The 12972-nt window shown below is 36.0% G+C and overlaps 1 protein-coding gene across 1 annotated transcript; it reads left to right on the top strand.

Annotated features, from left to right (window-relative positions):
• The first annotated feature begins 10937 nt into the window (after positions 1-10937).
• On the top strand, positions 10938-11729 carry LOC141601471 (uncharacterized). Its single transcript, XM_074421761.1, has one exon. The coding sequence runs from the start codon at positions 10938-10940 to the stop codon at positions 11727-11729; it is 792 nt and encodes a 263-aa protein (XP_074277862.1).
• The last annotated feature ends 1243 nt before the right edge of the window (positions 11730-12972 follow it).

Genomic DNA, 12972 nt, shown 5'->3' with positions numbered 1-12972 from the left:
TAGGGATCAAGTTCACTAGGTAGTTATCCGGGGGTGAGATTTAATTCATTAATAGAGCAATTTATGTTGTTTAAGGTCATATGATCAGTCGATTCTAATATGTCCTTTAGATCTAACTTAACATGCGGTCGCTATCATTATGTTTGTTCTATTCAGTTATCGCAACCTATACTAGTCTTAACCCGGTCGGTGAAAATCCTAGTTTGCAACACTAATTAATCAATCCTGCAGTAATCAATCAACTAGATTCAAAACAATAACTGAACAACAAAGAAGCAGTTTAACTATCAATTCATTTTCTAAACCCTCCTTCTAACAACCTAAATCCTCATTCACCCTAGATTATAAGATTAGCTACTCGTATTAATAAGAACTACAACAATAGGATGAAGGAAAAACATAATTAAAAACATAATAACATTACAAGGAGAGCAATTGAATAGAATAGAACTTGGAATTAACAATAATTGAAGAAAGATTAGTAATACCATAATTAGAGAGTGCTTAGTTCCGAAACAATAGCAATAAAACTAAACTAAGGGATTTTTTAGGAGTTTTTTGAGTAATAAGATATACGTAAATAAAGCATAACCCCATATTAGGGCACAAATTTTGTATTTATATAAAACAAAAACCGACTTTAGGAAATTGCGCAAAAGTCGTCAGAACGATGCATACTCAATCGAGTATACGGGGACTCGATTGAGTACACACCACTCAATCGAGTACTTGGCAATTCGATCGAGTAGTCCTCATTTCAGCTCTTCTCTTCGTCTAGTCTTCTTCAATTCTCTTCCTTTATTCTTCTAGATTTCCTTGACATGCTTCGTGTATTTCTTCATGCCATCTCCGCGGTGCTACATTTCATTCTTTTGCTCCACAAATGCATCATTCCTGCATTAAACACCAAATAGCGGAAATAACGACATTCTAATATAAATGACATATAAATAATGTAATTTAGTACGAAAACCATGTCAAAAGTAACTAAGGAGAGGGCTATGAATGTATATATGTATGATTCATCAAACTCCCCCCAACCAATCATTTGCTTGTCCCTAAGCAAAGCATCACACAATACATATGACAATCATACAAATGGCGAATGAATAACTCAGAGCTAATGTTGATGCACATACAAATCCAAGCTATCCATATCTATAACAAAGTAGTGACCAAAATTGTGCCAATAAAACAAATTCAAAGGCAAAGGTAATAGAAAACGCAGCTCAAGTCTCATGTCACCATACTATAGACAAATACCAAATACCTTTCGATCTTGTAAGACAAATTAGTTGGACTCTCGCGGATTTCACTCATGCACTCATAAGTATGTGTGATTCTTATGTAAAATAGAAAGAAATAGAAGCACTCACTCTACTTAAGAAACATCCATGCAATCTAATGTGATAGAAATTTCTCCAACTAATACGCATTCACAATATAGACAAAAGTACATATATCAAGGACAATAGGGTGAAAAATGGGTAAATGGTATAGAAATGGTTTGTGCCAAGACACGTATGGACATATGAGGTTAAGACTGTAGTCGCACCTGCACTTGCTAATCAAAACCAATTCTAAACAAAGAGTAAACATAAATACACCCAACTAGAAAAATCATCTTAACTTGACAACATATGATAGATAAAAGAATTGCTCTAAAAAATGCATTAGACTCTAGTAAGCATCCTTCTGTTCCCTTAACAAATGACAATGAAGCGACTTTTTTTTTCTTTTTTTTTTTTCGAATTCTTTTTTTTTTCTTTTTTTTCTTTTGCTTAATATTTTTCTTCATTTTCCAGCATAAGAGATATAACACAATTGCTAATAAATTCTACTACACCCACAAATGACAATAATAGTCTCAATCCCAATCATAGCAGCAAAATAAACATGATAAACAAGCAACTGCGTCTGTCCCAATTAGGTAGGCAAATTATGGATTGTAGCTATTAGATGAGATATAAAACGGCTACAGGGGTTCAAACGAGCTAAACAAAAGGTAATGTAAGGCTTATTTTGTTGGAGTATGTGTCCTCAACAATGGTGCGATCACATTATTGAAATTAATGATAAGAATACGTAAGGGATGATTCAATATATATATATATAGTCAACTGATCAACATTAATCAGTAATGATTGGCTAACTAGAGTTTGACATTACTGTCGTTTGACGGTGCTGGTCAGTTGATCCCTTAAGGTCACACCTAAAGGACGATTTCCTCAATTGTAAAGTTAATCGATTGTATGACGATATAGATTGATTAAATCCTTAAATTGAACAAATTGATATATAAGAGAAAATATTATATCTTATTGTAATATGATTAAATAAGATTCAATTTAGTAATTAATATGTTATATTACTAAAATTGATTAATGTTTGTGAAACATTTGAGATAAGAGTAATTGGTTAATCATAATTGGAAAAGGTTGTAGATTATATTAACTAGACCTAATGTGACCCATTTTATATACATGTAATTTTGAATTACTTGTTAATTTGTTAATTGTAATTTATTTCATATTTAATGATATTTAATTAGTTAAATATGCAATTATATTACTAATGATATGTTACATGTCACATGTCACACATATTACAAATGACAAATGACAAAAATAAAATAGAGTCCACTTTATGTATAGGGGCCGGTTTTATGGGTAGTTTTAGGTTGCATGTAGTTGATTGTTTTAATAAGCTAAACACAATCATTACACCTAATGCAACCTAGACCTAATCTATAGTTTTGGTAAGACCAAAAGGAAAAAGCAAAAGCAAAAATTCTCTTCCCAATAGACCTAAAAAACCGGCAACCCCCCTTCCCTTTATGATGAGATTAGTTCTCATTTTTACATAGAAGAAAAACTCTTATGCTCTCTTTTCTTCTACACACATAAAGAGTTTATGTTCATAAAATATATTCAAAATATGATATTTGCATAAAGCTACTATGGTAGTAAGGATATTAATATTAGAATCAATATTTAAGGTCGTCACTACTCTTATTATCTAATTAATAATATTTGTAGTATTGAGGGATAGTCTTGGTAAACTAAGAGGAGGTATTCCACAATGAATACTTGAAGATTTTGGAGGATCATCCTAATATGTTTAAGCTCAAAATCTAGGTTAGGAAGGTGTTCTAACCTAGTGCCCATATTTCGTCCATTATCAATGTAAGAAAATCGTTTTCTCCTAACTTTGTTAATTTCGTTTTGCAAGCACTAGATCTAATGACTAAATCAAAGAGTAGTTTAGATTATCAATTAAATGAGTTTAATTAGAGGGTTATTGAATCCTTTCAAGTGGTATCAGAGCATAGGTCGTGCATGCATAATCGGTTTGGTGTTTCCGAGTTAAATGTAACTTAATTAAAACTAAAATTTGTGATTAATAAGGATAACGCCGCGAAATTTTTTGCATGTAATATATTCTGGTCCTAAAATATATTTAGGTCATTTTGATGATTTATGGATAATTATTGCTTATTTTAATGATTTTTAGTGAAATAATTACATTTTAATGAGTAAAATGAACTTTTATTTACTAAAAATAGTTAAACTTCACTATTGGCCGTGATTTTTTAGTATGACTTCAAATGCATATTTTGCTTATTGTATGTAAAATATCGGATCATTGTGATTAGTTTTGCATGTTTTATGATTTTTATGTGATAAAAATGGTATAAATGGAGGTTAAATGACTAAAAATAGTTAAACTTCAAAACATGCATGAAATTTTAATATGATGTCAAATGCAGTTTTAACAGATTGTATGTAAAATTTGAGATAAATGTGATTTATTATGCATGATTTATAATTTTAGTGGTTAAAATGATATAAATAGTGATATTTTTAGCAAAAATGAATTTTATGGTCTGAAATTTCTCCCTAATGTTGTATATATGATATGGACATCATATCTAAAGTTGCATGATTAATTTTGATTGATTTGGTATGTTTATTGATTTTTATGTAATAAAATCGATAAAAGGGCAACTCTATTAGTCATAAAAATTAATTCAAAATTTTTGGTTGAAATTTTGCCATTTTCATGTTCTGGAAATTATTTAAGAATGTTCAAAATTCTGATTTTGAGTTTTCCATAAATTTTATGTTTAATTTGAAATTAAATGGTATAAGTTATGATTTATAAGTTTTATTAATGAAGTAAATTATAAATATTTTGTGGGAAAACTTTATTGAGTTTTTAGAATCTTGGTAATATTCCAGTATATTCAAAAATATGATTTAGAATTTTTTTCAAATTTTTATTATTTATTGGGAATTATTTCATAACTATTTTGATTAAAAGAAGTTTAAATAAGCAATAATACAAAACCAAGTTGAATTATTGTCAAATGTTTAGTGAAGACTTTTTTTTGAGTTCTAAGAAGGTTAGGATAATTAAATTGGGCTTAAATTTGATTTAAGTATTGATTTGTGATTTTAATAAGTTATTATCACGCATTTCTATAAAACCGGATTATATAAGATATAAGGTGTAAGTAGAGCGATTTGGCACATTAATTTTGCATGTTAGATACATATGTTTATGCTGCATATTTTATTGATGAATGCCATATTTTATTTATGTAATTTTATCTTAGTATGGCCTTAGTTTTAATCGGTATTACCCGTAATGTAAGGGAATACCGATTCGGTTGTAATTTTAATGTGATCTCGTATCACTTTTATTTTTACTTGATTCATTTTTACAAATGAATAATAGGAATAGCTATGTATTTTATTATTATTTGTTATTCCGGAGTTCCTTCAAGATGGTGCCATTAGGAAGGTGTTTCGACAAGATGGAGTTTTCTTGGAAGGCGTGCCATATGAAGATTCTTGGGACAAAAGGAGTTGGTTTCCGAATTTGTAATAGATTATTAGATTTTCTATTTTAGGAAATGCCATACTAGGAAATTTATTTATTGCTTTGCATTTTTTATATGTTACATGCATGGCCAAATCGCCATTAACATCACATGCATTTATATATATATATATATATATATATATATATATATATATATATATATATATATATATATATATATATATCGTCTTTTCGACCGTGTCGATTGTAATTATCGTTAGTTCACTAATATAGTTCACATAAAAGTGATAGATAATAAATCGACAAGACCTCTCACATATTTAAAATTGAGATTTGCCTTTCCAAATAGTAGGACCCATGAATCCCTTTGATATTTGGGGTAGATTCGGTTTCCCGGGGTACTTTCATTTTTCATTGGGTAAGTGGGGTAATAAAACGTAATTACACGCGAAATTTTGTTGGACTCAACAGGATATATAGACTAGTCTTATGATTCCGGGGCTAGAGATGGAATTCACGAATTTCATCGACCGGGAGTTATAGGGTAGAATCAATTAAAGAGTTAATTCACCAAATTTATGCAAGTATGGGATATATCGGTTTCTCGTGCCCGTGTTTGTGTGAAGATGGATCTCAGACTCATTTATATAATTGGTGGAGGTCATTATATAAATGCTAAAACATGCTGAAATGTTTTCATATATTAACGATGAATGTTTCTTTTTGGCATGGATATTATAAACTCGTCGTCAAAAGCTACCAACCAAAACAATATTTATAACTTCACAAACTACTCTTAGTAAAGAGGTAAGTAAAGGTCGGATCCCAAGAGACGGGTATTGATGTAGGATTTTGAATTGCAAATAGCTATCTCTTAGGGTGTCACAAATTGGGTTGAGATGAGATGTAATCTAAACTAATCAACAAGATGAATGTAAATTAACGAAAACAATGTAAAGCAAATAAAGGGGTTGTAAACAATTGATTAAAGGCACTAGGGTGTCATGGGCTTGATACGTGCATTTTATATAGTCCTTTTTGGCCTTTTTATGCACGTATTTCTATGCTATTATCGTAGTTTTATGCTACGAAATGCCCTGAATATGCTACTTTGGTTTGTTTTGTTCTATTTGCAGAAATGGACCAGAAAGTAGTGAAATCGAGCCTTTTACCGTCCGTTTAGCATGTATTTGGAGGAAGAGTGAATTTGGAGCGGGAATGTAGCTGCCTTGAGGTGCGCAAAGAAGTAAGATAGCTAGGCGAGCAAAGGAAGAACTTCAAATTGCTAGTGCCTACTTTGAAGAGCCATATCTCGAGTTCTACAACTGATATTCATGTGCTTCCAATTGGAGATGAAAGCTTGTCCTCTTAGCATTCCAACGCCACCGGAAACGCCCTGTTTTCCCAAGTAACAAAGAAATGGCAGCCGTTTGAAGTTCAGTGCACGAAGCAGGAATTGTGCGCTGGAAAGTACTCGATCGAGTACAATTGTGTTCGATCGACTCCTTTTTCTACACGATCGAGTAGTTGTATTTTAGGGGTTACTCTATCGAGTGGTTTGAGCTTAATTTTACTCGATCGAGTGATATAATGTTACTCGATCGAGTGGTTTTGTCTTTCATGGGCTTTAATTAGTCCGTGAACTTATAATTAGCTTATAGACATAGTATTTTTCTATTTAAGCTCGATTAATTAGGTTATTAGAATCTAATCAATTATCTTATCATTCATCTTTCACTGTAAACACTACGTTGCTTTTTCTCTACTGTAACTTTTGCTTTCGGATTATTTCTCGCTCGGATTTAGTGTTCTTTACGCCAGATTCTCGCGATTGTAATCTCTTTCTCTTCCTTTAATATTAATCTTTCATCTGTTTACTTTAATTCTCTTGTTTTACTCTCTTAATTTTTGCCCTAATCTCTTTTATGCGATTTAATTATAATTTCATTATGTTATTTATTAGTTATTTAATCATTATTAGTCTTGACAATATTGATAATATGAGTAGCTAATTTATTTCATGTTAGGATTAAGGGATCTACGGTAGAATTGTGACGATGTAGTAAATAGGTTAGATGAATTAATTGTGAGACCCTGTCACCATAGCAATATAACTGTATTTACCGACTTAGTTGAGTGCACGCTTCTGAGTCACCCTTTTAATCTGGTTAAATTTAATCCTGGATCGGAAGATTGGACTAAATAGACCTGCTATGAATAGTAGACTACCCTGACGAGGACGGAAGTTAAGTTAGGGGAAGTTTAGGATAGAAAATGGACCGGAAGGACCTTTCCATATCCGTCTCGCAGTAATTTGTCTAAGCTATTTACAGTTGTGTCACTAAACTACCGTAGTGAACCGAAATCCTGACATGTCCCTTCTTTATTGATAGTTTATCCCTATTTTCTGCCTTTACTGCTCTTATTTATTTCTCTTCCCTTTATACCTTCATTAGTTTAGAAAACCAAACTAAAAGCCCCCCAATTATGACATAGATAGACGGACTACAGATAGATACCTTGCCTCCCTGTGGAGATCGACCTGACTTCCCTAGCTATATAGTTAGTTTAGTTAGTTTATTTTTGATAGGTAGACGACAGACGTATCAAATTTTGGCGCCGTTGCCGCGGAGGCAATTGGCCTATTTATCTGTTTATTTTCGTTTCTCTTGCGCCTCAAGGGATTTATTCCTTGAGGCAGTTCTTATCTTTTTCTTTAGTGCTGTTTTGATAGGTCTACAGGTCTATTAGACAGATTTCAGAGAAAGATAATCGAAGGGAAAGGCTTGAGTACCTTCGATTCTTTAGCCAAGATGACGTCCGTCTCCCAAATTATAGCCCGTTTTGAAGCTCCAACCGTCAGAACTGACAATTGGGAGAGGAAAGAGTCTTGGGGTTGTGGAAGTCACCAAAGTTTTGCTCCTCTTATACCGGTGCCACCACAACCGCTGCAACAACAAGGTCTTCAACAGCCTTGTTATGCTAACCCACCGCATGCAACACACCCCTCCTGCTGAAAAGAATGATGGGTTCGAGAAATTTTTCCCAATCGCAAATATCTTTATTTCGAGTGTGGTAAAATCCAAAGCTCAAGACATCCGTCTTGAGAGGTTGTAGGCCCAAGTAAATGGGTTGATCGAAAAAGTTGAGCTTGCTGAATAGAAGTCAATGATAGAGGCATTTGCACTAACGACGCATAAGTCTTATGCGGAAACTGACATCCGTATAGAGAAGCTACAGACTCAGCTGAATCAAATAGCTGCCGAGCAAGCATATGGGCAACAGGAACTGGTATATGCTGTTTATACCAAGGGAATCTCGTCTTATGAGGTACCCAATTCGCCTATTAGCGCCGATATTGAAAATACAAGGGTCAATTCCATTGTTCCAGAAGCTTATTGCGTCAATTCAAGAGCTGATATAAGTAAAGAGCTCGATCGAGACCCTGCCAGCGCTCGATTGAGAGAATATGGAGGGAATGTGTTCGATCGACACACTGCTGGAGGTCGATCGAACGAAGCTGGAAGGGATTATCTTGATGGAACAGACACACATACTGTTCGATCGATCACGGATGGGAAGGAGAACCTCGATCGAACAGCCACAAAGTCTGTTCGATCGAGTACTTGTAACACCCCGGTTTATAAAAGAAGTCTTCGTCAAGACATTCCTTAATAAAACAGACTGTTACCATATCGGTTTCCCGAGGTAGTGAATAACAAATTAAACTCCAAGGCAATTTATATAATATTTTAACTTAATTATTACAAATCCTCTTTTCAACTCAAATTACAAGAACTGACATAAATAAAAGTGAAAGTCTTCTAGATGATAATCTAGCTACTAAGTCGTCTGATCCAGTGTCTCACGCCCATCAAGCTCCCGTCCTATCTCTTAACCTGTCAAGTCTGCTCCCCATAAAAGGTTCATCACAGGTGTTCACGAATACACAGGGTCAACCACGAGATTGAGTAGGGAAAAACAATGAAACAATAAAATATGATATGCATGCTCCTCCGTCACCTCCATCCCCATCTCAACTCATATCTCATATCTCATATCTCATAACCCGGACAACCCAGCCATACCGATCCCCGGTAGACTATATATATCGACCGTAGCCGATCTGCCAGCTCGCAGCTGAGGACACCAGGGCAAGTCCTGCAGAACCCGCCTGGGCCTTATCGCAACATCACATCGTATCTCAACATCGTCACCACCACATCATCCTCCAACTCCAATGCATATGAAATGCTCAACAGTAATTAATGCAATGCAATATGTATATAAATCACTGAACTGATAAATCATAAAGTCATGCCAGTTACCCGATGTTGTGATATCATACTCAATACGATAAATTCAGTCAATCACTTCCTGTATACAAATCATAACGTAAATCAACGACCAGGAATCAAGTCAACACAATTCAACCACAACGATAATAGGACAAGTGTATTTCCCTACCTCAAAGTGCCAGCAAATCCAATTAAGCAGTTAAGCAGTCCAGAAATAAAGCAATGAATTTGATTATCGATCCTTCACGAATCCGTCACCTAAAACAATTATAATATTTATTATTACTAACTACTAAATATAGAATTTCCCAAAATAGAAACTTTCCCGAAATAGTAACTTTTCTCCTTTAATAAACCCGACTCAAAATAGTTAATTATGATTAATTATTATTTTATTTTAAATACTCGGAACTAAACCCAAATGATATTTAAAGGATTAAACGAATTATGCCTTTAAGAAAAACCCGCATCAACATTTGAACAACTCAACACCCGACTCAAAACCCGTCTTTAATTATTTTAATGCACTCGGGGATTAATTAATTAATTAAGAATACGACCAATTAACGAATTATAACGATTAACTATGAAAACCCGTTTCAAAACAATTCAAGTAAACCCGTCAACGACCACCGTCCCTTCACACACGCACATACCCCTCACGCACCACCTACACCACCCCGACAACCACCAGACCCAACACCCACTCTGACCCAGCCACCAACGACCACCCCCACTGGGGTCGACCCTCGCCGGCGCTTCAAACCATGGCCGTCATTTGGCCTGGTCGCCACCACGCCTTCCCAAACACCCATTTTCTCAACTCACCACCACCGCAACCATTAACTAACCCCTGCCCAAACCACCACCGGCTTACTCGCCGTCAACCCACGAACCCAGACACCACAGCACCACCGTTTCGACCTCCCCCTAGTCCACGGTGGTGCCACCCAAAACCTACCTGTCTAAACCGCCTGAAAACCAATGCTTAAAACCCGTTGCTTTCCCCCCTGTCACTGCCGCCTTTCACGGCCACCAACACCACCCAAAACCACCATAACCACCACCAAAGCACTCGTCACTAACCATCCTTTACCTATACCCAGACACCAACCACCAGCATCCCCACCCTAAGACACGAACAACACCCCAAAAACCCGACTGAAAAGATGAAAACAGAGGAAAGGGTTGACTCATACCTTTTTCCGCCACCACAACCGCCACCAGGGCCACCCACGGCCGTCGACAAAGACCTCTAGCTCTTCCTTGCAGTGCCCTCAATCACCCACAACCACTCTCTCTCTCTCTCTTTGCGTGAAATCCGAGATTGAAGCTGGTGAAGTGAGGGAGGCGGGTTGAGGGAATCTGAGAGGAGGGAGGCGGGTTGAGGTACTATTAGGGTTAGGTTTAGGGTTAGGGTTAGGGTTAGGGTTAGGGTTAGGGTTAAGTGGGCTGAATAGTTATTGGGCCAACTCACATGGGTTAGCTCACAAATTCGAATTCTTATAAACCCGTCACAATTAACTTATATCGATACAACGCGAGTTAATTAAAATAATTTACGTAATTATAGACTCAACAATTAACCCGATATAATTAGTAATATAAAATGTATAATAATTAATATATAATAATATCCATTTAATTTATTATATAAAAAATACGGGGTATTACAGTACTGCTGAAGAAGAAGATCTGGATCGAACAGTCTCTGTGACTGTTCGATCGAGCAATATGAGTGAAGAAAGCTCTCGATTGAGTACTCTGCTACCTCGATCGAATTACCTAGCTATGGATAGCACTGATACGTCAATAATGCCTATTTCTAATGACGATAAAAAGGAGAATACGATCAAAGCCTATCCTATTCAAGTTCCTTTTCCACGAAGGTTGTTGCCGCACCGCGGATTCCTGGATCTTATATGGGTTCTTAACGTCGGTGAGCATTATAATGAGCTTATGGCCCAGGTACCCTCTTATGCTAAATTTATTAAGCAGACTTTATGTTGTGAGAGGGATGCTAGTGTTATTGAGATTGTAGCTATGGCTGAAGAGTGCAGCGCATTTCTTCAGACTGGGACCCCTCCTAAGTTATCTGACCCAGGTAGTTTTTCCATACCATGTCATATAGGGACCCAATTAATCGACAATGCTTTATGTGACCTTGGTGCTAGTGTCAGTGTGTTACCTTTGTCTCTTGCTAAGAGATTAGGTTTGACTAAGTTTAAGCATACTAGCATTACTGTACAGATGGCCGACCGTTCTTTATCACGGCCTAAAGGAGTTCTGGACGATGTACCTGTCAGGATAGGGAAATTCTTTATTTCCGTTGATTTTGTTGTTTTAGATATACCTGAAGACCGTCACACTCCCATTATTTTGGGAAGACCATTTTTGCGCACTGCTGGTGCAATTATAGATGTCGGGGCTAAGACACTTACCTTTCAGGTAGGAGGAGGGGATTTGGAGAAGCTATGTCGTCTAGGAAGTTGCTGCGTGACGACGTTAGAGATTGGGATCTCGATGATTGGAGAAGCTGTTGTTCTTCCGTTGCCATGCTGTGGAGGCCGGAAGAAGATTTGACGATTGCTGAAATTACTGCTTCCAGTCAGAGGCCTATTAGTGGGCGATTGCTTTGTGTTACTGGTTGATAAAAGTAGGTCGAGCTGGGACCTATCTGAAACTAGCGCTACCGGGAGGCAGCCCGGAATTTTAGAACTCTTTATTTATTTTTGAACATTTTATTTAGCTTTACTGTGTGCCTTAATAATTAGCCTAATTGCCTATAGACTGTGAACGGTTTAGCTCTCTTTGCTTTGGCAGTACTTTTGTGCGATCCTATTTGCGAATTTGCTGGTGATTTAGGTCGATCGAGTGGTTTTTCTACTCGATCGAACCTTTTTGGCTGAACAATTACTCGATCGAGCTTCTGCTGCTCCCGATCGAACTGCTGCAAATTCACTTCTCTCGATCGACTAAAGTATCCTCTCGATCGAGTCCTTTTGACACCGGATTTCCTCGATCGAACTATTATGCTCTGTTCGATCGAACAGAATCGTGTTCCAGCTGTTGTTTTTCGTCCGTAGAGTTGTTGCGTGACTACCTATGACCTCCCATGTTCATGGCCGGTTTGGGGAGGTCCCTCCTTACGCCATCTTGTAAGTCTTTCCGCGCTTCACTCTCTTCTTTTTTAGTTTGCATTTCCTTTCCTTATTTTTGGGTACAATGAGGACATTGTACAGTTTGGTTTGGGGAGGGTTATGCATCCATATCTGTGTCTGCATCTTGTTTTTATTTGCATTTCTGGTACCACGTTTAATTTTTCGTATGCATTTCTTGTTTATTTCCATAAAAATCAAAATCCCATAAACATTAGAAAATTTCGAAAAAATTAAAAGAAAAAAAAATTCACGTTTATTTTAGCATATAGGTTGAGTAGGAACGGTAGATTCCCATGATGATATTGCACTATAACTTGTCATATTACTTGAGCCTTGCACTTTTGTTGACAGTTATTAGCTTTGTCATACGCATAGTCTACGAGTTTTTGTTCAAATATAGCTGACTGTTTAGACTTGACCTGATAAATCGGCAAGCTACTTACAATTTCTGAGATATTAGAGCCCATAACTGGTGACATTCATGACCAGTTCATTAAGAATTGAGAGTAGTACTCCTTGCATAGCATGTTTATCATTTTTGCACTTTTATGACATTCGATTTCTTGTTAAAATGCACATATTCGGGTTTGTGGTTAGTGTCACATGCAGGGAGGTGCTTGCAAATTTTCCCCTTTTCTTATATTTTTCACCCATTTAGCTCCACT

Source organism: Silene latifolia, chromosome 9 (assembly GCF_048544455.1).
Source record: "Silene latifolia isolate original U9 population chromosome 9, ASM4854445v1, whole genome shotgun sequence".
NCBI classification, from domain to species: Eukaryota; Viridiplantae; Streptophyta; class Magnoliopsida; order Caryophyllales; family Caryophyllaceae; genus Silene; species Silene latifolia.
This window is presented reverse-complemented; position numbering and strand designations above follow the sequence as displayed.

Excerpts from the sequence above, each read along its gene's own strand:
- LOC141601471 (XM_074421761.1), top strand. The coding sequence starts at position 10,938 with ATGGATAGCACTGATACGTCAATAATGCCTATTTCTAATGACGATAAA.